General features: G+C 45.0%; 1 protein-coding gene across 1 annotated transcript in view; it reads left to right on the top strand.

The window, feature by feature from the left end:
- nup62l (nucleoporin 62 like) overlaps window positions 1-26,365 on the top strand; it is a 139,302-nt gene that overhangs the window by 91,292 nt on the left and 21,645 nt on the right. Inside the window, exons 2-6 of the mRNA XM_060832148.1 lie at window positions 758-1,052; window positions 6,616-7,028; window positions 11,279-11,368; window positions 14,431-14,526; window positions 17,729-17,833. Coding sequence (XP_060688131.1) covers window positions 766-1,052; window positions 6,616-7,028; window positions 11,279-11,368; window positions 14,431-14,526; window positions 17,729-17,833 — 991 coding nt within the window. The 5' untranslated portion in view covers window positions 758-765. The remainder of the gene's footprint in view (window positions 1-757; window positions 1,053-6,615; window positions 7,029-11,278; window positions 11,369-14,430; window positions 14,527-17,728; window positions 17,834-26,365) is intronic.

Consider the following 26,365-nt stretch of genomic DNA (forward strand, 5'->3'; position numbering starts at 1 on the left):
GGCGGGGCACGTGAGGTTGGGGCGAGGGCGGGGCGCGTGAGGTTGGGGCGAGGGCGGGGCGTGAGGTGGGGGGGGGCGAGGGCGGGGCGCGAGGTGGGGGGGGCGCGTGATTGGGGGGGACGAGGGCGGGGCGCGTGAGGTTGGGGGGACGAGGGCGGGGCGCGTGAGGTTGGGGGGTGCGAGGGCGGGGCGCGTGAGGTTGGGGGGGCGAAGGAGAGGCATGCGAGGGACAGGCGTGTGAGGTGGAGTGAGGAAGGGGTGCATGAGGTGGTGGGGTGAAGCAGGCGCGTGTGGTGGGGTGAAGGAGATGCGCGTGAAGCGGTGGGGTGAAGGAGAGGCGCACGCGGGACAGACGTGTGAGGTGGAGTGAGGGAGGGGTACATGAGATGCGGGGGTCAAGGAGAGGCGCGAGGGGTGGGGGGGTGAAGGGGAGGCGCGGGAGGTGGGGTTTGAAGGGGAGGTGCGCGAGGTGGTGGTGGGGTGAAGGGGAGGCGCGCGAGGTGGTGGGGTGAAGGGGAGGCGCGGGGGAGGGGTGGTGAGGGAGAGGCGAGTGAGCTGGGGGGATGATGGTGAGGTGGGGTGGTTGAGTGAGAGGTTTGTGAGGTGGGGTGGTTGAGGGTGAGGTGGGGGGATGAGGGAGTGACGTTTTTTTTGCACGTGAGAGCAAGGCAAGGAGGAGGTTGTGTGAAGTTCCTTGCTTGATTGTGCGCAAAGCATAACAGTTGCAACCAGTAAACTGATTTCCATTTCCTTCCAGATTACAAAATGAGTTTCAACTTTGCGAATCCAGGTGGAGGCAGCAGCTTTCCCTTCACTGCTCCCAAGACTGGTGCAGGAACAGGGAGTGCCTTCTCTTTTGGCAGTACCACTGCAGCCTCCCAAGGACCCTTTGGTTTTGGAACACCACAGCAGGTCACAGCCACGGCGACTTCAGCACCCAGTGCTGGTCTGTTTTCATTCAGTACTCCAACCACTGGAGTCACATCATCCACTGGATTCTGCCTGCCGACACAGCCAGCAACAACCTCCACTACTGGAGGCTTCTCTCTTGGGTAGGTCACAGTTTGTGTCGACACATTAATATTCAGTCCATAGACTGGACCTGGGGTGGCTAAGTGGCCTGAAGGGAGTGGATAGAAATGTTGAACTCAATAGAAAATGTTGGCAGAAAGAAAGAATAGAGACAATTTTCAGTAATTTGTCAACGTATCCTACTTGGATGTGAGTATTGCTTGTAAGTCCACCAATATTTTGACCTTCATTAGTTGAATTTGATTAGATTACTTACAATGTGGAAACAGGCCCTTCGGCCCAACAAGTCCACACCGACCCTCCGAAGAGCAACCCACCCAGATCCATTCCCTACATCTAACACTATGGGCAATTTAGCTTGGCCAATTCACCTAACCTGCACATTTTTGGACTGTGGGAGGAAACCAGAGCACCCGGAGGAAACCCACTCAGACATGGGGAGAATGTGCAAACTCCACACACAGTTGCCTGAGGTGGGAATTGAACCTGGGTCTCTGTCGCTGGAAGGCAGCAGTGCTAACCACTGCCACCATGCTGCCGTTTGGTGTTGAGCTGCCTTGAATCTTTGCAGTCCTTGGTGAGTTGGGCATCTATGATGCTGTTATGGAGTGAGTTCTAGGATTTCTATTCAGCAACAGTGAAGGAATGGCAATATAGTTCTTAGACAAAATTCTGAGTGACTTGGAGGGAAACTGCAGGTGAAAGTGTTTGTATGTACCTGTTCCTCACTGTCCTTCTAGGATGTAGAGGTCGTAGGTTTGGAACCTTAGTGACTTATTGCAGTGCATCTTACAGACTGCTGCCACTGTGTATCAATGGTAGAGGGCGTTTGTGTTTATGGTTGTGGTACCAGTCAAGCAGGTAGTTTCCTCCAGGATGCCATCAAGCTGCTTCAGTATTGTTGGAGCTGCAAACCTCTAGGCAAATGGGGAGGATTCAGTCGCACTTCTGACTGCCTTGTGGATGATGGACAGGCTGTGCAGAATTAGCAAGTGACCTGCTCTTGTAGCCTTGATTATCTGAATATCAATTATCTGAAACTCGGATTATCCAAACAGAATCTGAAGGTCCTGTGAAACTGTTACAACAAAGTGGTAATGGTGTCACCATCGCATCTTTTGTTAACAATACAGGGTGAATCTCAGTTATCTGCACTGAAGATCATCTACAAATGTTGCATCAAAGACACTGTTGCAACAATCTGTCAGTCAATTGTAGCAGTGTTAAAATAATTTTAACCGACAATGTTGGAACGATCATGTCTTTAGTTTAACTGAAGAATACAGGGAGGTACTTGCACTGAAGACGATGTGCAAGTGTTGCAGCAAAGGTGGTAATGACACTGGTCAACCCACTACTTACAGTGTGGAAACAGGCCCTTCGGACCAACAAGTCCACACCGACCCGCTGAAGCGCAACCCAACACTACGGGCAATTTAGAATGGCCAATTCACCTGACCCGCACATCTTTGGATTGTGGGAGGAAACCGGAGCACCCGGAGGAAACCCACGCAGACATGGGGAGAACGTGCGGGTTCCACACAGTCAGTCGCCTAAGGCGGGAACTGAACCCGGGTCTCTGGCGCTGTGAGGCAACAGTGCTAACCACTGTGCCACCGTGCCACCCACGGCATTGTTGAAGGAATTTTAACACAAAAATGACTGACATGCTGAAGGCTTTAAAATGCATGACAAAATCCACTGTCTTCATTTCCTCTATAACTTCTTTCTGAGTTTATATCTGGTCTAACTGATTGTGCTTGTTGTATGTACTTACCATATCTGTGAAGAGAAAGCACACCACAGTGACAATTGAACCGAAAAGTGAGATTTTAGTGTCTGGATCATGGTGAAAAGGCATCGAAGATTGCACGGGAGTACAACAGTGTCCGACATCAGGAAAGCAAGACTGGAGATTGAGAAATTCATCATCCAAAATGACACAGTGAATGCTCTAAAAAGAAAATCCATGAAGCCAGCAAAGAATGACCAACTCAACCAAGTTGTATTTTTTGTGGTTTTCACAGCAGCGTGAAAAGGGAATTCCTGTGTCTGGCCTGATGAAACTAGAAAAGGCTGTCCGTTTCCATGAACGACTCCGCACTGGTGAGTCTGATCACAGCATATCATTGGGCTGGTTACAGCGCTTCAAACATCGTCACAGCTTTAGGCAATTAGGCATTCTTGGAGAGCAAAGTGTGAACCTGAGCAATTGTACAATGGTGATGAAAGTCAATTGTTTTGCCGTGCAGTGCTAGATAAAATACTTGCATCCACCACAGAAAAGCAGGTGTCAGTACAAAAAGTGCAGAAGGATTGCATCACGATTTTCCCTTGTGTTAATGTCACCGGCACTCAAATTACTGCTTGTCTGCATTTGGCAATATGCTAATCCATGTTGCTTCAAGAACTGTGACAAGACCTCGTTTCCCATGAAGTACAAAACACAAAATGAGGCATGGGTGACATGTCAACTTTTCTCATCCTGGTTCCATGAAGATTTTGTACCTGCTGTCATCACATTTGACAAGTGCCGGACTCGAGCAACGTGCCCTTCTGCTTGTTGTCAACTGTGAAAGGCAGCCAGTTAGAATCAGTAGACCGAGCTATCAAATGTTTGTTTTTACCACCCAACACCACTTCAAGGTTACAGCCACTTGATTATGAAAAAAAATTACCACCGTAACATGTTGCGTGCCGTCCTGGGTGAAGACAATGCAGAGAAAGGACTGCAGGAAATTATGAAGGCATTCACAATCAAAGACACTCTGTTCATGATGGCTGAATCTTGGGACCGCATGAAGCCATCAACAATCGCAGAGTGTTAGTACAATGGCTTGTGTGTTGGGAGCTGTGCCAGTGAAGAGGAAATCCGTCCAGAACAAAGGCTAACCATGGATATAACCAAAAACTGCAGACAGCTGGGTTTAGGGGACTTTGTAGAGACTGAGATCGATGTCACAGTTCACCCAAGCAACAACATTGGAACAGGGGCACTCTCGGCGACATTCAGATCGTCAACATAGTCACAGAACAGCAGGAATGTACGGATGGCACGGGTACTCAGGAAAATCTGATACCAAAACCATCACCAGTCCTATTAACGAAGCTATTGACAGTTTGCGACTTTTCATGGAGCAGTACGAAGCACAAGATGAAATTTATGCTATTAAGTTGATGCATCTTTGGCAAATGTTATTGTTCACAAAAAAAGAGACAGTAGCACCTCAAGCAAGTGGCTGGGTCTTTTCTTTGGAAATAATAACCGACCTCCACCTCACTTCTACTTACTGTACAGGTACTGAAAAACTGATCTGATTTGTAAAATGTCATGACATGAATTTTTAAGCGCTACCTAGTGTTTGTACAAATTTTAGTGATTGAATGAAATAAAAACTCTGTAAACATGCTTTTTAATGCAGTTATGAGCAGTGCGGCTTTCTTTGTTTACGGTCAAATCAGTTAACGGAATAATCAATTATCTGAATGAAAATCTGTCAATTATGGACTTCGGATAATTGAGTTACCTCTGTAAATAACTGTGGGTTGTGTATTTCAGTTTCTGGTCATTGGAAACCCCAGGATGTTGATGGAGCTTTCAGTGATGGTAATGCCATCACTGACATTGTATTTTGATTCTGTCATTGCAAGATGGTCAAGCAAATAAAAAGTCCGAAGAACAATCTCTGGAGAGTTCTTCCTCTTAGTCCAGACCAAAAAAACCTTCCATTAAACATTATTCTGTTTCATGCCACTCAGTCAACTGTCAATTGATTCGGTAATTTAAAATTAGTTCAAAGCCCTGCTGAGTGGGCAAACACAACAGATGCAGGGCAACGGGGTTAAATGTGAAGTTATATAACTGTGTGGAAAACAAAAGGCACAGTATTATTGGGAAATGTAAATGTACAAAGGGATCTGGGTGCCCTTGCACACTGGTAGGTAGGTGGGTACAGTGAGCAATGAAAAGAAAATGGAATTTTGGCCTTTACTGCAAGAGGAACGGCACGGTGGGCACAGTGGTTAGCACTGCTGCCTCAGGTGACTGTCTGTGTGGAGTTTGCACATTCTCCCCGTGTCTGCATAGGTTTCCTCCGGGTGCTCCAGTTTCCTCCCACAGTCCAAAAATGTGCAGGTTAGGTGAATTGGCCAAGCTAAATTGCCCGTAGTGTTAGGTGCAGGGGTGAACGTAGGAGAATGGGTCTGGGTGGATTGCGCTTCGGTGGGTCAGTGTGGACTTGTTGGGCCGAAGGGCCTGTTTCCACACTGTAAGTAATCTAATCTAATCTAGGATTTGAGCTTAGAAGCGGGAATGACTTCACTGTAGTTATATAGGGCTTTGGAAACCATATTTGGAGTATTGTGCGAAGCATTGTCCTCCCTATCCAAGAAAGGATCTATGTGCCAGGGAGAACATTAAATAGGCTGATAACAGGGATAGTAGGACTGTCCTGTGAGGAGAGACTGATTTGACTGGGCCTGAATTCACAAGTTTAGAGGGCTAGGAGAGGACTGATTGAAACAGACAAACTTACAATGGATCTGGATTAGTATCCATGCAGGGAGATTGTTTTCCTTGGCTGGGGAGCGTCGAATCAGGGCACAATCTCAGAAGACTGTGTAGACTATTTGGGTCTTAGATGGAAAAAATTTCTTCCTTTGGAGGGTAGTGAATCTGTGGAATTCTCCAGTGCAGACAGCTGCGAAGGCCAAATCTGAGACGTTGGGGAAGTAAATGTTTAATAAAGCCCAGAGTTGTCTTGGTGACTTATTTGTCTGTGTTTACTACCAGCAAAGTTAAAATGACTAGTCTCCAGTTGTTGGGTTCAACCTTTTCACCAAGATCATAATGTTTGCAATTCTCCAGTGTTAGGTTCTTTTCCTAAGGTTTCACACACGAGATGTAATTCGCACGCACAAACTTCTGCAAACTATTAACGTTTGTTAAAGCCTGCACAAACTAGGTGACCCCATTGACCCTCTTCGCAGGTGTGTCAAGTCGAGTCAGAGGCCCCGAACAAAGCAAACACATCCCCTTTATACAGGTCAGTTGGTAATGCTCACAGATAATCTGGCCACTGTTTCCCCCCCCCCCCCCCCCCCAAAACTCGCATGTTACCCAGCAAAGCACAGCTTACCTTTTTGATCCCAAATTGCTTCTTAGATTTTGAGATTCCCTTCTGTTACTTACTATGTAACATCTGTCAGAAATCATGTTGGTCTTTAACATTGATTTTGTTCACTGTAGATCCAGGATAGGTAGAACAGGTTTATCAGTCAGTTTGGTGAGGCTGGGGTCTGAGAGAGTAATCAGTTCAAGTTCCCACCATCTGTCATGATGAAGATTCAACCCCAGGTCAAGTCTGCTTTGGAAAATCTCTGGATTATTTTTCCTTGTCTAATACATCACAGGAGAGACAGGCTTATTTCTGGTTCATTGTATACTCCAAGATAGGTTCAGCCTGGTTTATTCCTGGTTCAATGCCTATTCCAGGATTGGCAGGGCCTGGTTTATTTATGGTGTGGGTTGGGTTTCACGTAGGCATACCAGCCTTATAATTGAATTTTATATTTCCTCTGCAGAGCGAACAAGCCAAGTTTAGGGTTTGGTGGCACAGGATGCAATCCTGTCTCTGGCTTCTCCTTCGGTAGTGCTCCTGCTACCAGCACCACCACAACTTGTCCACCCCTGTCCTCTGGATCGGTAGCGCAGACCACGGCACCAACAGGCTTCAGTTTCGGCACCAATCCAGCACAGCCAGCTGTGGGAGGTTTCGGCCTGGGTACCTGTACCACGGCTCAGTCAACATCTTCTACTGGGTTTGGATTCACCTCTACCCTGGCTGCCCCGACCCAGACTACAGCAGCTGGTGGATTTACCTTTGGTGCAGCTACAAATGGAACACCCACTCTTACTGGCTTTAGCTTTGGCACGCCAGCAACTACAGCAGCTCCCAAACCGGTGGCACCACTCTCTCTGGGTGCGCAGTCTACAGGTGGGTGCACAATTAACCTGAAGCTTCTCCATTAGTTGTGCTGTGTTGATGCTCTTTGCTTCATACCAAAACCTGGCAGCAGTTCAAATTCCCTGGGAAGGAGACAATAAGTTGTCTGCTGTTAGTTTTGTTTTTAAACAGTTGATCACACTATGTTGTTCAGCAATGGTACAGCCTGAGGGGAAATAGTTTCCTCAGCCTTGCCTGACATCAGCTTGTGATTTGGTAGGTTAATGAAATCCCAAGTTATTGAGGTGAGATTTGAACTTGGGATTTTAGAGTTACTAGTCCAGATGTATGACAACCGCATCAATAAACCTGAGCTTAGCATAAGCATGCATAAGTGACCGATGCCCTTGCAACTGAGTTGCAGCTTCCCCTTTCTCCAGATACCATAGTCTGTGTTTATTTTTCAATAAGTATTGACACCACTGTTAAGTATTGGCATACTCAGCATTTTAAATCTAAGTAGAATCCACTGCTGCCTTTTTCTCTTGCTTAGCATGTCGTACTAATGAGTGTTAGATACAGTTGCATTTAAATAAGTATAACTTTAGTGTTGTGAAATGGTTCTATTGCTCTGGTTGATTCAGTGTCCCTATGGCAAAAATGAGGACTGCAGATGCTAGAAATCAGTCTAGATTAAAGGTGCTGGTAAAGCACAGCCGGTCAGGCAGCATCCGAGGAGTAGGAAAATTCGGGCAAAAGCCCTTCATCAGTGTCCCTATTACCAGATGAATGCCCATCCTGCATTCTTCTATTTGATCACTGAAACTGCTTTCTGCATTCCAGCCACGTTTGGAAAGGTGTACTTGAGGATTTTCTGTACTTGAACATAATAACATTTCCCATCACACCATTCTGATATAAAAACATAAATTGCTGGAATAGCTCTGCAGGTTTGGCAGCATCTGTGGAGAGAAATCAGAGTTAACATTTCAGGTCAAATGACCCTTCATCAGAATTGATGGTAGCTTGGAAAATGTTGGTTTATATGTAAAAGATGCATTTGCAGGAAAGGGGAATGGAGTAAACGATAGATGGGGATAGAGCCGAAAGAGACAAAGAAACAATTGGACAGACATTTTGATGTCCTTGTGCTGACTTCCTATCCGGCCTGCATGGTGGCACAGTGGTTAGCACTGCTGCCTCACAGCTCTAGAGACCCGGGTTCAATTCCCCACCTCAGGTGACTGATTGTGTGTGGAGTTTGCATATTTTCCCCGTGCCTGCGTGGGTTTCCTCCAGGTGCTCCGGTTTCTTCCCACAGTCCAAAAATGTGCAGGTTAGGTGAATTGGCCATGTTAAATTGCCCGTAGTGTTAGGGGCAGGGGTGAACATAGGGAAATGGGTCTGGGTGGATTGCGCTTCGGTGGGTCGGTGTGGACTTGTTGGGCCGAAGGGTCTGTTTCCACACTAAGTAATCTAAAATTTTGCTATAGTTGGCTGGACTGGCTGCAGTGTTGCTGTCTCTGCTGCATAGCATGCTGTCTCAGAATTGCCCTTGACCCCAGTTCCGCTTCATTCAATATTCTAACAATAAAATATTTTTCTTAACATTAAGGAACGCACACTTCAATGACTCAATGGTACATATGCCCCTCTGGAATTCCCTCTTTCTCACTCCATCCTTTTTCCTAATCCCATGTCTTAACATATATGGTATCCGCTCTGACATTCCGTTGTCTGATGTTGAACATTCTGTAATCAGCAAAGATCTTAGTTTTGTCCATCTGTGTCCCCACCTCCACAAATTTCAGCCACGACATGATATTGAGTTCTTCTTCCTCTGCCTTTGTGCCATTTCTTCGGATAACCGAAATCTCTCCATCCCACAGACCCCTTCAACTGCCTCCAACACTCTCACCTGCATCCCTCCCTGTTGTATTTCTCCTGTACTTGAACTGTTCATTGAGAACTGTTTATGACATCAGTGGTCTTTAAATTCCTCTGCAATGCCTCCACCCATTCCAACCTATCTCCCTCTGAACTAATTGTGCACCATGCTCTCAGATGCTCTTTGAATCGAAACTTGAATAAAGGTGATGCTGTTATCTGGTGTGCTGATCTCTATACTGTGGAGTCTGAAGGTTAGCTCTCAGACATCTCTTCCTATCTCTGCTGGACCATGACCCCATCATCAAACACTAGGCTATTATGTCCACGATGATTGCTAATCTCCTTTCATCAGCTACTATCCTTCCACTATTGCCCCCAAGCTCATTGTTCCATAGCCTCTCTACTTCTCCACCTTCGCAAAATCCACAACGGGACTCCCTATGCAGACCCATAGTTTCTGTCTGCTCCTGCCCCATATAACTCATTTCTTCCAACCTTGACTTAATTTTTTTCTCCTCTTGTCCAGTCCCTTCCAACTTAGATCTGCAATTCTTCATATATCACTTCTTTATATCAGTTTGCGAATTTCTAGTTCGCGTGCAAGCAGCAGCTTCACCTGAACACAGACCACAAGACATGCAATCCCTTTACCCCCACCACTCCCCCCCCCAAAAAAATCAGGATGGCCTCAGTGGTCTCTGTTGTTTTCTACAAAGAAAGCCTGAACCATCAGCACTACCCTCCACCTGGCTGAAATTGGCCTCATTTTGAACAACTTTTAACTCCTCTCACTTTCTTCAGCTCAGTGGTGTGGCCACAGTGGATCAGGCCCAAGACCGTGGATCCTGTTATTCCTGCCTCTTTGAGAGGAACATGGACTATCCCATATTCCAATCCTGCTTGGGCCCTTCTCACCAGTACATTGACAACATCATTGGATTTACTTCCCCCTCTTCATCAGAATTGGAAAAGGTTATCAATTTTCTTTCCAATTTCCACTCTGTTCTCACTTTCACTTGGTGCATCTCTAACCCCTTTCTGCCCTTTCTCAACATTTTCTGTTTTCATTTCTGGGAATAAACAGGCCACCGACATTTACCACGAACCCACTGACTCCTATGGTTGACTATTACCTTGATTATGCATCCTCAACCTGCTTCCTGTAGGATTCTGTTCCATTCTCCCAGTTCCTCTGTCACTGTTGCATCTATTCTGATGGTGCCACCATCTTCAGGGAAGCATCAGAAATATCTGTTTTTTACCTCCACTGAAGATTCTCTGCATCTGTGGTCAATAAGGCTGTCCAACAATTTCTTGCATTTCTGCCCTTTTCTTTTCTCATTTGCACAGCACCAATAATGTTCCCTTGGTCCTGAGTTCCCAACCTGCCAGAATCTTCATCCAAAGGGTCACTAGCCACTATTTCCAACACTTTCAGGGTGTACCATTACCAGACACATTCCCCTCCCCTCCCATTTCAGTCTTCCACAGGGGTCAATTTCTCTGGGAGACGTTGGTCCACTCCTCTGCTCCAAACACTTCCCCACACCTTCATGGCACCTTTCCATGCAATCACACCTATTACATCTGCCTGTTTAATTCCTCTCTCTTTGCTAACCAAGACTCCAGATTCATCTTCCAGGTGAAGCAGCAGTATACCTGTACTTCACTGGATCAGGTCTCATTTACCTTGGGTGGACAAAATGCAGAATGGGCAATCGCTGTGCAGGACACCTTCGTTCTGTCCACACAAATTACCCCAAGCTTCTTGTTACCTTCCACTTCAATATGCAATTGTGTTCCCTGGCCAACATGTTTGCTTTGGGCCTGCTGCAGTGCTCCAGCAAGGCTCAGCCCATGCTGGAAGAGCAGCGTCACATTTTTTGCTTGGGGTACCCTGCAGCCTTTAGAACCTGAACAACTTCCTCTATGTTCTTTTCCCACCCTCCACCCTGGCCCTTTCATGACATGGGCTGCTTTCAGTACAGCATACCCATGTTTGGCCACTTATTGTCCCTGTTGTCAGTTTTTCTTTCTCCCTATCTTACCATTATCCATTTTTTTTTTGTCTGTCTGGGCTCTGTATCCATCCATTTGCTTACCAACACCACGCACACTCATCTTGAGAATATTCTTCACCTTTTCCTAGCACTAATAGTTCTGAAGAAGAGTTACTAGATTCAAGATGTCAACATTTTTTTTCTTTCCACAGTTGCTAGCAGACCTGAGTTTGTTTTTGTTCAGATTTCCAACTGCCATTCTTTATTTTGTTTTAATTATAATATGAAGTCTGTTTCTTTGTGAAGGTGGTGTTTCTGGTGAGGAATGCAAGCTATAAATCAATCTTGCGTTTCCCTGCCAAGAATGTCACAGGATCACTGTTCTTACACTGTGCTTTTTGCCTCTTTCAGGTTTTACTTTTGGCTCATCTACAGTGGCATCATGTGCCAACACAACAGCTTCCACAACGCAGGGCTTCTCATTTAATGCAAAGCCAGCAGGTGAGTGCAAAGTATGAAATCCTAGACAATTGACAATACAGTTAACTGAATTGCATCTACCCTATTCCCATTAATCTGCTGACTGAACACCAACATAGCTTGCTGGCTGTCATCTTATCAACTATTCTCTCTCCTCACTTTATGCTGCACTCCTTTGAATCAATTAAGTCATCACTCCTCTCTTTTAAAGAAAAGGAGTCCTTCCCCATTCTGCTCTTAAAGCTGCCAGGCAATCTCCAGTCCTACTTTCCTCTCTTAAATGTTATTGTCCGAGCCATGTGTCTCTTTTCCGAAACTCGGTGTTTTAATCACTTTGGTTTGAAAGACACAACTGAAAGACTGTGATATCAGGTATCACTGAGGACAAGTGATCCCTCTCACTCCTTGCTGTCTTCCATGCTTGACAATACCAAGCTTCTCCACCGTTCCTCCATGCTGTCCAGCAGGGTGAACTGCTCTGTGGGCTCCATTCTGATCTGTCCATGTCTGGCCTGAAAATCACCTATCATGGCTTCTTGTCCCATTACTGCTTTGGCTTCCAAGGTGTGGTTTGTCATACTTTGTAACTTTGAATGGCTTTACTAAATCTCTTTAAAAGTATTTGCTGATTTGTATCCCTCCCCGTTGCATTAAAAGCTTGATTCATAAACTCCCATTCCACCACTGCCATATATGGGAGATGCACTGATTTATCAATGTCCCAGTTTGCAGTGGAGCTCATTGCCAATATACTGCAGGAAAATAAAAAGAAAGGGAAGATATCACATCTCTTTAAAAGGCTATTCCCTCTTTCCCAATTGACATGTATTTTGAAGTCAGCATAGTGTGTGGCGATCCAATGTAGCTGTTGCTCTTGTTTTTAGGACTGCCCTTGATCGCAGGTTTGGAAGGTGCGGTTAGTTCTACTTTGAGTTAGTTCAGCACAGTATATCTTGTAGATGGTGCATCCTGAGCGTTGATGCTCGAGGGACTGAATGTTTCAAGCAGACTGTTTTTGTCAGCAGTTTACATGACTTCCCCATACATTGAAATAAAAGTGGTCCATTTAGCCTGATTGAACACTTCGATGCTTTTTACTTAGAGTCATAGAGATATACAGCATGGAAACAGATCCTTCAATCCACCTTGTCCATGCCACCCAGATATCCCAACCCAATCTAGTCCCACGGGCCAGCACGATTATTAAGTAGTCCTTTTTTTTTATTGCATAATGCTACATCTAAAATAGCACACTTTCTAGTTGGTTCCTCAACATACTGCTGTAGAAAACCATCCTTAAAACACACTTCAGAAACTTTTTCTCCATGGCTCTAGTAGTCAGTTTGTATCACTGGAAAAGGTTCCTCTTGGAAAAACTGATTAAAGTACATTGCTCTGCAACATTATTGTTAATGCAAAAGAATGTGTGAATCAGGAGCAGATGGATTGAGCCTGGTCCAAGATTCAGTGGGATCATGGATGATATGTTTGTTCCTTATTCCTGACACTGGCAGATTATCTTCCAATTCTTTGTTTATTCTGAATTATTTTACATCTGATTTGAAAAATGTTCAAGGAGTCTACCTCTTTTGAGGAAGAGTTCCAAAAAATGTTCTTGCTTCTGCCTTAAATGGGCAATTCTGATTTTAAATAGTGAACCTAGCTCAAGATTCTTCTGTAGTCACCTGTTAAGACTCCTCAGATCACTTATGTTTTGATCAAGTCCCCACCTACTCTAAGTCCCCATCTCTACTGCAGCCTCAATGCTTTCACGTTGTTCCTTAAACAAAGTGACTGCTACTGTACTTCATATACAGTCTCAGCAGTGCCCTGCATGACCGAAGCATAACCTCCCTACTTTTTATATTCAGTTCACCTTGCAATTAAGTAATACAATCTATTAGAATTCTGTTCTTGAGTATTTTCAAAAGATACCTAAATCTCCCTGCATCTCATAGTTCAACAGACTCTCACCTTTTAGGTTATATGTATTTTATTCTTCCTACAAAATGGGCAATTTCACATTTTATCACATTACACTCCATTTACCAGATCTTTGCTCGCTTACTGAATCTATCCTTGTATCCAGTCTACAACTTAATTTCTTACCTATTTCTGTGTCATCAGCTAATATGACAACCGTACCCTTTCTGTCCTCTTCAGCCATTTATATAAATTTTTAAAGAGTTGAGGTCACAGGACTGATCCTGAGACACACCATTTGTTATACCTTGCCAAACAGAAAATAACCCACTTATGCCTATGATTCATTTTCTGTTAGCCAGTTAATCATCTTTCCATGACAATATACTACCCCTACACTGAGTTTTTTTTTCTGCAATAACCTTTAATGTGGTGTCATATCAAATATCTCTGGAAATCTAAAATACTTCCCCCTTTTTCTACAGCATTTATAAAGAACTTCAATAAAGTGGGCGGCTCAGTGGTTAGTACTGCCTTGTCACAGCACCAGGGACATTGGTTTGATTCCTGCCTCGGGCGACTGTCTGTGTGGAGTTTGCACATTCTCCCTGTGCCTGCGTGGGTTTCTTCCCACAGTCTAAAGATGTGCAGGTTAGGTGAACTGGCCATACTAAATTGCCTGTAGTGTTAGGTGCATTTGTCAGGGTTAAATATAGGGTAGGGGAATGGGGCTGGGTGGGTTACTGTTCAGAGAGTTATTTCTGGGAAGTTATTTATATCCCCTACAGTGAAAACTGCTGCAAAATTCCCATTCAGTTTATCAGCCATCTCCTTATTTGTGATCATTAGTTGTACAGACTCTTAGCAGTGGGCCAATGCTCATTTTAATACACTTTTTGTTATTCAGACATGTGAGGCAAGACTTAAATATTTGTTTTTATATTTCTTGCTGGGTGGTTTCCAACAAGTTATTGTATAATAAGCAAAGACTGATGATGATTATCTGAGGCAGACTGAGTCCTGGAGTAAGATCTGACTTGGAGGTGATGAAAATATGCCTTTCAGTACCAGAGCAATTGCAAATTCTGATTATGGCGCCATTATTGTGGAAGAAATTCGGTTTCATAACAGACAAGGAATAATTAATTCTTCCCCTGCAGGAACTTCGACTGGTACATCGACTGCTGGGCCGACTCTGTTTGCCTCAGTGGTGAGCTCAGTACTTCCTGCCACTTCAACGACAACTGGCTTTACACGTAAGTCATCAACAGATTCTCAAAGCAGAGGAATTTTGAAATAAAATCAAATTGCTCAAAAAGCTCAGCAGGTCTGGCAGCATATGTGGAGAGAGAAACAGAGTCATCCCATCATGTTCCACATCCAAAAAATCATGAGCTCCTATTCTACCACCTCCAGCGGGATGCCACCACCAGACGCATATTCCCCTCCCCTCGCTTGTCAGCCTTATGCAGGGACCATTCCCTCCATGCAATCACAGAAGGTGTAGCAGCTGCCCATTTACTTCTCCCTCCTCACCATGCAAGGCACCCGACACACCCTCCAGGTGAAGCAGCAATTTAGCTGCACTTCACTTACCCTAGTTTACTGCATTTGCTGCTCACAATATGGTCTCGCTCGACCAGTGGAAACTGGTCATTAATTTGCAGGACACCTGTGCACAGAAGTCACCCTGAGCTTCAGGCTGTATGGTTGCCTGCCACTTAAGAACACCACCATGTTCCTTTACCAGCGTGTCTGTCTGGCTAGCTGAAGTGTTCCAGTTAGGCTCAGTACAAGCTGGAAAAATAGCACCTCATTTTCCACTTGGGAACCTTGCAACCTCTAGACTATGTAGAGTTCAATGATTTTAGGACTTGAGCACGTTCTCTGTTGTCTTTACTGCAACTCTGCATATCAGGCTTGTTACCGTATGGGCTGCGACCACAAACAACCAATTGTCAGCTACTATTGGCCCCAATTAGCAGTTATTCTCTCAAGCTGACCTTTACTCATTCCTTTGTCTGCCCAACTTTGCTCTCCCTCCCTGGACTTCATCTCCACCTATCATTTAGTATTCAACATACATACATTCCTAATGACAATTAGTTCTGAAGAGGGGTCTCTGGACCAGAAACATTATGACTAGATTAGATTACTTACAGTGTAGAAACAGGCCCTTCAGCCCAACAAGTCCCCGCCGAAGCACAACCCACCCAAACCCATTCCCCTACATTTTACCCCTTCACCTAACACTACGGGCAATTTAGCTTGGCCAATTCACCTGACCTGCACATTTTTGGACTGTGGGAGAAAACCGGAGCACCCGGAGGAAACCCACGCAGACACGGGGAGAATTTACAAACTCCACTTCTGAGGCGGGAATTGAACCTGGGTCTCTGGTGCTGAGGTAACAGTGCTAACCACTGTGCTGCCCTTTGTTTTTCACTCTCCATAATTTGCTGACAGACCTGTTAAGTTTTTCTAGCAATTTTTGGTTTGGTTTCAGGTTTCCAGCATCCACTGTTTCCTCTTTATGTTTGCAGAGAAATGTTTGTTGGCAGTCAGTATAGAATCTGATACATTCAAGCTATGTATTTCTGTACTCTGAGCAGTATCTGTTCAATGTACTATATTCTGCCCCCTTGAGTTACAGTACAATACCTGAGTTGTTTCATATTCTAATTTACTCCTTTGCTTCGTGTGTGAGAGGATCATGACATTTGAGGTTCAGTCTGAACAATGCCTGTTTTAAACAGTATTGTTACTAAAGTCTATACCTCCATGTATTGTCAAAGATACTTATAAGTTAAACCAGTTAATTTAATGCCTTCCTTTTACTTTCTGGATTAACAAGATTGAATTTTGGCCTGCTTGAGTGTGATAGTTTTTCAGCTATTAGTGTTTTGTTCCAAGATGGAAATGAATGATTCCTTTGGACCATGCTGTATGTCCAAGTACACACTCTGACAAGTCATAATTCTGATCAGTCAATGCTTGCATAGAGGGTGGGAATGAACCAACTGAAGAAGATTCCTGTGTCAGGCAGGCAGCCATTATCTGCACAGCACAGATTGGAGGTAACTGCGTAAGTGGCACAATGACATGTATATCGAATTCTTTAAGCTGCTATGTCTTCAACATTGTTGAGACATGACTGACAATGATCGTCCTCATTACGATTTCAGTGAAATTTTCCTAGTGTACAACTCGGGCATGAGAAACACCCTTGGGTTTCCTTTGACTGGATAGTGGAAGATATTCAATCATTTGTCACCTTGAGTGCAGTATTTACATGGACCACTTCAGAAATCTTCAGCCAGCCTACAAAAAGCTCATACCTGATAGTTGTACATGCAACCGTTTAGTAAACAAGCATTGTTTCTGTAATGGCTCTGAGTCTGTATGATTAGATTAGATTCCCTACAGTGTGGAAACAGGCCCTTCGGCCCAACCAGTCCACACCAACCCTCCGAGGAGTAACCCACCTCTGACTAGTGCCCCTAACACTACAGCCAATTCAACTGACCACATCTTTGGACTGTGGGACGAAAGTGAAGCATCCAAAGGAAACCCACGCAGACACGGAGAACGTGCAAACTCCACACAGACGGTCACCTGAGGCTGGAATTGAACCTGAGATCCTAGTGCTGTGAGGCAACAGTGCTAACTAGTGAGCCACCTGTATATTTTTATTGAAGTAAATTTAACATTTCTCATTAACTTAGCCATAGTGTCATACAGCATTTCTCTCTAAACACTTTACATTCATATCCATCCAGGTGCCTTTTAAATGTCATAATTGTACCATCCTCAACACTGTCTCTGGCAGCTTATTCCATACACTCATCACCCTCTGTGTGGAAAAAGTTATCCATTGGGTCCTCTTTAACTATATGCTCTAGTTTTGGACTTTCCCACCCAAGGAAAAAGGCCTTGGCTAGTCACCCGATGCTCCACATGATTTTTTAAACCTCTATAAGGTCACCCCAAAAAGCCCTGAATTAGATTAGATTACTTATTAGAAACAGGCCCTTCGGCCCAACAAGTCCACACCGACCCGCCGAAGCGCACCCACCCAGACCCAATCCCCTACATTTACCCCTGCACATAACACTACAGGCAATTTAGCGTGGACTGTGGGAGGAAACCGGAGCACCCGGAGGAAACCCACGCAGACACGGGGAGAATGTGCACACAGTCAGTCGCCTGCGTGGGAATTGAACCCAGGTCTGTGGCGCTGTGAGGCAGCAGTGCTAACCACTGTGCCACCGTGCTGCCCACAAACCCTCCAGTTCTAACAACATCCTTGCAAATGTTGTTAGCAGTATGACAACATCCTTCCTATACAAAGGAGACCAGAATTGTATGCAGTGTTTTAAAAATGGGCTGATCAATATACTTTACAACTGCAACACCCTATTGGAAGTAGATTTGATTGATATTGTTTTTTGTGTTTAGTGACCAGTGGTACGACTCCTACTCCTGCAGTTGCTGCAACTTCTACTTCATTTGGATTTAAGCCAACCAGTACAGCCCTGCCCATCACCACAGCTGCAAACCTGGGTATGTACTAGTGCTATTGTGGAATTTTTGAAGTCAATTTGTAATGGATACAATGGAACAAATGTAAACATTTGGTCTTGGATACAGTGCAGGTCTTATAAAGTTCGTGAATTTTCCATCATCAAATTCCATAGTCAATAATCCTGAGGAGTCTGTGTATTAAGCTCCATTGCTTGCATATTAACATAGGTTTCTAGGTACTAATAAGTTAATATAATTTTTTAAATATTAGAGCCTGTCTTAATGTGCTAAGCTTGGACTGTTTGATGTCAAAGAGAAAGTGAGGACTGCAGATGCTGGAGAGTCAGAGTTGAAAAGGACGATGCTATCCTTCACCATTTCTATCACCTACAGACAGACCCCACAATCAAGGATGTCTTTGCCTCCCCACCCCTATCTGCGTTCCGCAGAGACCATTGCCTCTGCAAATCCCTTGTTAGGTCCACGCCTCCTACCAACCCACCCTCCATACCCAGCACCTTAGTTTGCCGCTGCAGATGGTGTAAAACCCACACCTCCCCCCAATGCCCCAAAGGGTCTTTTCACATCTAGCAGATTTTTTTGCACATCACTTATCTCATCTACTGCATCCATTGCTCTCAGTGTAGTCGTCTCTACGTTGGGGAGACAGGATGCCAACCAGCGGAGCGTTTCGGGGAACATCTCTGGGGGACATGCACCAAACATACCCACCGCCCTGTGGCCAACCACTTCAACTCCCCCTCCCACTCCCCCAAGACATGTAAGTCCTGGGCCGCTTCCACTGTTGAATCAAAGCCACCTACCAACTGGAGGAAGAACTCCTTGTCTTCTGTCTTGGGACTCTTTACCCACACGGCATCGACATCAACTTCACCAGTTTTCAAATCTCCCCCCCCCCCCCCCCCCCCCCCCCCCCCCCCCCACCTCATCCCATATCCAACCCTTCAACTAGGCACCACCCTCTTCTCCTGTCCATCTTCCTTACCACCTATCCATTCCAACTTCCCCACTGACTCATGACAATTACCACTCACCTGCATCCACTCATTGCCTTCCCACCTACCTTCCCTCCCAGTCACCACCCTCTTAATTCTGAGTCTGTGCCCAGTGATCCTAGACTTCTGAAGGGAAACATCCTCTCAGCATTTACTGTGTCAAGTCACTTCAGGATTGTATGTGTTTAATGAGATACCTCTAATTCTTAAATCCAGTGAGTAGAGTCCCAACCTGTTTAATGTTTGTTCATAAGACAATCCCACCATGAAGGAATTATCCCAGTACCCCTTTTCTGAACTGTAAGGCAAGATCTTGCCTTAAGAACAGTACTCCAATAAGGTTCATGAGCACCATGTACAGCTGCAGTCAGACTACTCTAATGTTATGTTTCATCTGTGTCTGTTCCACAGTGATGAGAAAAGATGTGGGGTTATTCTCTGTACAATATGCAGCATTATTTGCAAGTACTCATACTGAAGCCGTTCATGTCCATAAGCAACAAGACCTGGATAACATCCAGGCTTGGGTTAAGAAGTGACAAATAATATTTGAACCACAAACTGTCAAGACAGTGACCAACTCCAAAAAGAGGAAATCTGATCATTGCCATTCTCCTGCTTTCTCCCCGTAACCCTTGATCCCCTTGACAGTCAAGAACCTATCTATCTCTATCTTAATTATACTCAGTGACTTGGCCTCCACAGTCTCCTGTGGCAATGAATTCCACAGAATCATTACTCTCTGGCGGAAGAAGTTTCTCCTCATCTCCATTCTTAGAGCAAATTATACAATGAATGGAAGAGCCTTGGGGAAAGTTGATGGGCAGAGAGATCTGGGAGTGCAGGTCCATTGTACCCTGAAGGTTGCTGCACAGGTGGATAAAGTGGTCAAGAAGGCATATAGTATGCTTGCCTTCATCAGACGGGGTATTGAGTATAAGAACTGGCAAGTCATGTTAAAATTGTACAAGACATTGGTTCGGCTGCATTTAGAATATTGAGTACAGTTCTGGTTGCCACATTACCAAAGGATGTGGACGCTATGGAGAGGGTGCAGAGAAGGTTTACGAGGATGTTGCCTGGTATGGAAGGTGCTAGCAATGAAGAGAGGTTGAGTAGGTTAGGTTTATTTTCACTAGAAAAATGGAGATTGAGGGGTCCTGTTTGAGGTTTACAAAATCATGAAGGGAATAGACGGGGTGGATATAGACAAGCTTTTTCCCAGGATGAAGGATTCAATAACGAGATGTTATGCTTTCAAAGTGAGAGTGGAAAGTTTAAGGGGATACACATGGTAAGTACTTCACACAGAGGGTGGTGGACGTTTGGAACACATTGCTAGCAGAGGTGGAAGAGGCAGGCATAGTAGATTCATTTCAGTTGCGTCTGGACAGATAAATGGGTTGGTGGGGAGCAGAGGGATATAAATGCTTAGGAATTGACTGACAGGTTTAGACAGGACATTTGGATTGGCTCAGGCTTGGAGGACCAAAGGGCCTGTTCCTGGGTTGTAAATTTTCGTTGTTTTTAAAGGGACCTCCCTTTACTCTAATGCTGTGCCCTCAGGTCCTAGTCTTTCCTGCCAGTGGAAATATCTTCCCAACGTCTGTCTAGGCTGTTGAGTATTCAGTAAGTTTCAATTAGATCCTCTTAACCGCCTGCATGCAGACACACCGTTTGAACTGAGTTTGAAACGTTCCTCCATTGGTAAGCCTTTCGTTTTTAGATTAGATTAGATTAGATTACTTACAATGTGGAAACAGGCCTTTCGGCCCAACAAGTCCACATCGACCCTCCGAAGAGCAACCCACCCAGACCCATTCCCCTACATTTACCCGTTCACCTAACACTGCAGGCAATTTAGCATGGCCAATTCACCTAACCTGCACATTTTTGGAGTGTGGGAGGAAACCCACGCAGACACAGGGAGAATGTGCAAACTCCATATAGACAGTTTCCTGAGGCGGGAATTGAACCCGAGTCTCTGGCGCTGTGAGGCAGCAGTGCTAACCACTGTGCCACCGTGCCACCCGTACATTCGTTACTGGGTCCATTCTCATGAACCTCCTCTGGACCCACTCCAGGGTCAGTACATCCTTCCTGAAGTATGAGACTCTAAATATGGTCTAACCAGAGCTTATAAAGCCTCAGAAATACATCTCTGCTTTTATATTCTAGTCTTCTTGAAGCAAGGCAAATATAATGCTGGCATTTACTAACTACCAACTCATCCTGCAAGTTTACCTGACTATAATCCTGGACTTGGACTCCAAAGTCTCTTTGAACTTCAGATTTCTAAATTTAGAAAATATTCTCTGTCTCTATTCTTCCTACCAAAGTGCATGACCTGACATTTTCCTCTGTTGTATTCCATCTGCCACTTCTTTTACCCACTCTCCTTACCTGTCTAAATCCTTCTGGAGCCTCCCTGCCTCCTCATATTACGTGTCCCTCTATCTGTCTTTGTATCATCTGCAAATTTGGCCAGAATGCCATCAGTTTCTTCAACGCTGACCCTTGTGGAACACCACCAGACACTGGCTTTCATCCTGAGAACATAGAGCAGTAGCGACCAGTACAGGCTCTCTCTAGCCTTCGATGTTGTGTCGGCCTTTTATCCTACTCTAAGATCAGACTAACCTACATACCCTTCATTGTGCTAACTTCCAGGTGCCTATCCAAGAGTTGTTTAAATGTCCCTAATGTATCTGATTCTACTCCCACCGCTGGCAGTGCATTCCACGCACTCATCACTCTGTGTAAAGAAGCCTACCTCTGATATCTCTCCTAAACTTTCCTCCAGCTAGCTTAAAATTATGCCCCCTTGTGATAGACATTTCTGCCATGAGGAAATAGTCTCTGGCTATCCACTCTATCTATGCCTCCCAGTATCTTGTACACCTCTATCAAGCCACCTCTCATTTTTCTTCATTCCAATGAGAAAAACCGTAGCTCCTTCAACCTTGTTTCATAAGACATGCCCTCCAGTCTAGACAGCATCCTGGTAAATCTCTGCTGCACTGTTTCTAAAGCTTTCACATCTTTCCTATAATAAGGCGATCAGAACTGAACACAATATTCCAAGTGTGGTCTAACCAGCACTCAATAATGCTGCAGAGTAACCTCTTCCTTAAACTCAACTTGCCTGTTAATGAAAACCAACACCCCATACGCCTTCATGACAACCCTATCAACCTGGTTAGCAACTTTGAGGGATCTATGCACATCGACTCAAAGATCCCTCTATTGTTCTATACTGCCAGGAATCCTGCCTTTAACCCTGCATTTTGCATTCAAATTCAACCTTCCAAAGGAAATAATTTCACAGTTTTCCAGGTTGAACTCTACCTGCCACTTCTCAGTCCAGTTCTGCATCCTGTCAATTGCAATCTACAACAGCCCTCCACACTTCGACAACTCCACCAACCTTCATGTCATCAGCAAACTTAGAAACTCACCCTTCCTCATCCAAGTCATTTATAAAAATCACAAAGAGCAGAGCTCCTAGAACAGATCCCTGCGGTCTCCAAGCTGAATACTTTCCATCTACCACCACCCTCTGTCTTCTACGGGCCAAGCAATTTGTATCCAGACTGCCAGAATTCCCTGTATTCTATGCTGCCTTACATTCTGAATGAACCTACCATAAGGAGCCTATCGTACCTTATCAAATGCCTTGCTGAAATTCATGTACACCACATCAAGTGCTCTACCTTCAATGTGTTTTGTCACACCCTCAAAGAATTCCATAAGGTTTGTGAGGCATGATCTGCCTCTCTCAAAGCCATGTTGACTATTTTTAATCAAACTATGGTTTTCCAAATGATCATAAATCCTGTCTCAGAATCTTTTCCAATAATTTGCCCACAACTGATGTAAGACTGGCTGGTCTGTAATTCACAGAGTTATCTCTGTTCCCTTTCTTGAACAAGGGAATAACATTTGCCACCCTCCGATCATCTGCCAGTACTCCAATTAGGACGCAAAGATCATCGCCAAAGCCACTGCAGTTTCTTCCCTCGCTTCCTGACCTAACTTAGGGTATATCCTCTCTAACCCAGGCACTTTATCTATCCTTAGAACATCAACCTGTTCTTGCATATCAGTCTGTTTCACGCTGACCTCACAAATGTCAAGGTCCCCCTCAAAAGTGAATACTGAAGTAAAGGACCTCCCCTGCCACCTCCGACTCCAGACGTAAGTTCCCTGCGCTAACCCTGATTAGCCCTATCCTCACTCTGATCATCCTCTTGTTCCTCGCATAAGCCTTAGGGTTTTCCTTAATCCTTCCTGCTAGCTCTTCTAAGTCCATGCCCCCTTCTAGCTCTTCTAAGTCCATTCTTCAGTTCCTCTCTGCTACCTTGTAGCCCTTTAGAGCCCTGTCTGACCCTTTCCTCCTCAACCCTAAGTAAGCTTCCTTCTTCCTCTTGACTAGATGTTCCACTTGACCTGCGTTCAATCCTCTTGACGAGATATTCCACATCGCTTGTTACCCAAAATTCCTTCACCCTACCATCCCATCCTTGCCTCAGTGGGACAAACCTGCCCAGCACTATCAGCAGGTGCTTCCTAAACAATCTCCACATTTCTATCATGCATTTCCCTGAGAGCATCTGTTCCCAATTTAGGCACCCCAGTTCCTGCCTTATAGCATTGTAATTCCTATTCCCGCCCCCCCCCCCCCCCCCCAACCAATTAAATACTTCCCCATACTGTCTGCTACAATCCCTCCCTATGAATATAGTAAAGGTTAGGAAGTTGTGATCATTATCACTAAAATGTTCTTCCACTGAAACCTGACACCTGAAATGGTTCGCTGCCAAGCAACAAATCCAATGTGGCTTCCCCTGTAGTTGGCCTATGTACATATTGCATTAGGAACCCTTCCTGGATACACCTGACAAAAGCTGCTCCAACCAAATTGTTTGAACTAAGTAGGTTCCAATCAGTATTAGGTAAGTCAAAGTCACCCATGACAATAACCTTGTTGCTTTGATACATTTTCAAAATCTACCCCTCAATTTTCTCCGTATCTCTGTTGCTATTGGGCAACCTGTGGAAAACTCTCCATAAAGTGACTGCTCCTTTCCTATTTCTGACTCTGTAGACAAACCCTCCTCAACAATCTCCCTTTCTGCAGCTGTGCTAATGTCCTTGACTTACAATGACACTCCTCCACTGCTTTTACCCCCCCATCCCATTCCTTTTGAAAGATCAAAATCCTGGAACATCCACCAGCCATTCCTGTCCCTATGATGTCCAACTCTCTGTAATGGCCACAATATCATTGTTACAAATACTCGGCCATGCTCTGAGATCATCACCCTTATTCCTGATACCTCTTGCATCAAAATAGGCACTTGGATGCATCGCACTGGCTACACCTTTGTCCTATCAAGTGTCTGTCCCTCCACAAAGACACTCGGCATTCTATATCCAGCTGTTTACTACCTACGCCATCGTCTGATCCATAGCTTAATTTCTTAACCCCCAGCCAATCTAGTTTTAACCCTCCCGAAGAGCTCTAGCAAACTGCCCACCTAGGATACTGGTGCCCCCCTGGTTCAGGTGCAACCTGTTCTTCTTTTACAGGTTCCAAATATCCACATATCTGAAGCCCTCCTTCCTACACTAGCCCTGGAGCCACATGTTCATCTGCACTCGCTCTCTATTCCTAACCTCACTAGCACGTTACATTGGTAGAAATCCTGAGATGACTGCTCATCCTGCTTTTTAGCTTCTAACCTAATTCCCTCATCCCTTTCCCTACCAATGTCATTGGTATCAATGTGTACCAATGCGATCTGAGACACCCCGGAGTCTCGTCCGTGACCACAGAATCTCCTATCTATTCTTTCATGACTGAATCTCCTATCACTATTGCACTCTTATTCTTCTTTACCCCCCCCACGCCCCCCCCCAACCACCTTTCCCTTCTGAGCTACAGAGGCAGGCTCAGTTCTAGAGACCTGGCTGCTGTGACTTGCCCCTGTTTGGTCATTTCCCTCCCCAGAGATATTGAAAACAGTATACTTATTCTTGAGGGGAACTGGCCACGGAGGTTCCCTGTACTGTCTGGCTATTCCCTTAACCTCTCCTGATGGTCACCTGGTTACTTTGGTCCCATTACTTAGGTACGACTACCTCCCGAAAACTCCTCTCACCCCCTCAACCTCCCGCATGATCCAAAATTCATCCAGCTCCAGTTCTCTAACGCGATCTGTGAGGAGCTGGAGTTGGGTGCACTTCTTGCAGGCAAAGTCAGCAGGATGCCTCTGGTGACCCTTACCTCCAATATCCTGAAAAAGGAGCATGCAACTGCCCTAGCCTCCATTCCCTCTGCTCTAAATCATCAAGAAGAGGTTGAATAAAGGAAAAAAACAAAAAATACCTTAGCTTACCAAGCATTCTCAGACAGTTATTTTTTTAAATTAGAGGACAGTGGGTGAGAGACTCTACACATGTAGTGTCTCTGATTTAGCCACAGCCCAAATATATCAGTTCATGTGCGGAGCAGTGCCCGTGTTCATGTCACTCTTGTTGAGCCTTTGCTCTGCCTATTCACAAAATAAGTCTTTAAGAAGAAAAATGTTTACCTTCCTGGCAGTCCCCACTCCTTGCCTCTCACCGCTCTCCCTGCAAAATAGAGGCCACTGATTCCATGAGATAAGTATTTAAATGGGAAATATATCTTCCTGGCAGCCCCCCAGTCCTTACTCTCATTGCTCCTGCTGCTACAAAATGGAGGCCACTTTTATCTCCACTCTGTTTTCTGGCCAGACAGCCAATCTTCTATCCATGTTAGCACCTTGCCCCTCACACCACGCGTCCTTACCTTACTCAATAGCCTCCTGTGTGGCACCATGTCATAGGCTTTCTAGAAGTCCAGGTAGATAATGTCCATTGGCTCTCCTTTGCCAAACTTGCTTGTTACCTCCTCAAAGAATTGTAACAGATTTGTCAGGCATGACCTCCCCTTGAATAAACCATGCTGACCTTTCCTGTTTACCATGCACTTGGAAATATTTAGAAATCTCATCCTTCATTATCGGCTCTTAAATCTTACGAATGACGATTAGCCTGTAATTTCCTGTCTTTTGCTTTACTCCCTTCTTAAACAGGGTGACATGAGTGATTTTCCAATCCTCTGGGACCTTCCCTGACTCCATTGATTCCTGAAAGATCGCCACTCATGCCTCTACTATCTCTTCAGCCAGCTTCTGAACTCTGGGGTGTAATCTTTTTGACCACCTTGAGACCTTTCAGTTTTTGTTTAGCATCTTCTCCTTGGTGATGGCCACCATACTCATCTCTGTCTCACCCTGTCCCAGATTTTCTTGAATTTTTGGGCTATTCCTCATGTCTTCCACCATTGAGACTGGCACAAAGTACTTGTTCAGTTCCTCTGCAATTTGTGTTCTCCAATACTACTTCAGCGGTCTATTTTTGTCTCACCTTTCCCCTTGATATATTTAAACATCCTGACTTGGAAATGTATTGCTGTTCCTTCAGTGTCACTGGCTCTCTAATATTATTATGGATGTCCCTATACCCC

This window comes from Hemiscyllium ocellatum, chromosome 11 (assembly GCF_020745735.1).
Source record: "Hemiscyllium ocellatum isolate sHemOce1 chromosome 11, sHemOce1.pat.X.cur, whole genome shotgun sequence".
NCBI classification, from domain to species: domain Eukaryota; kingdom Metazoa; phylum Chordata; class Chondrichthyes; order Orectolobiformes; family Hemiscylliidae; genus Hemiscyllium; species Hemiscyllium ocellatum.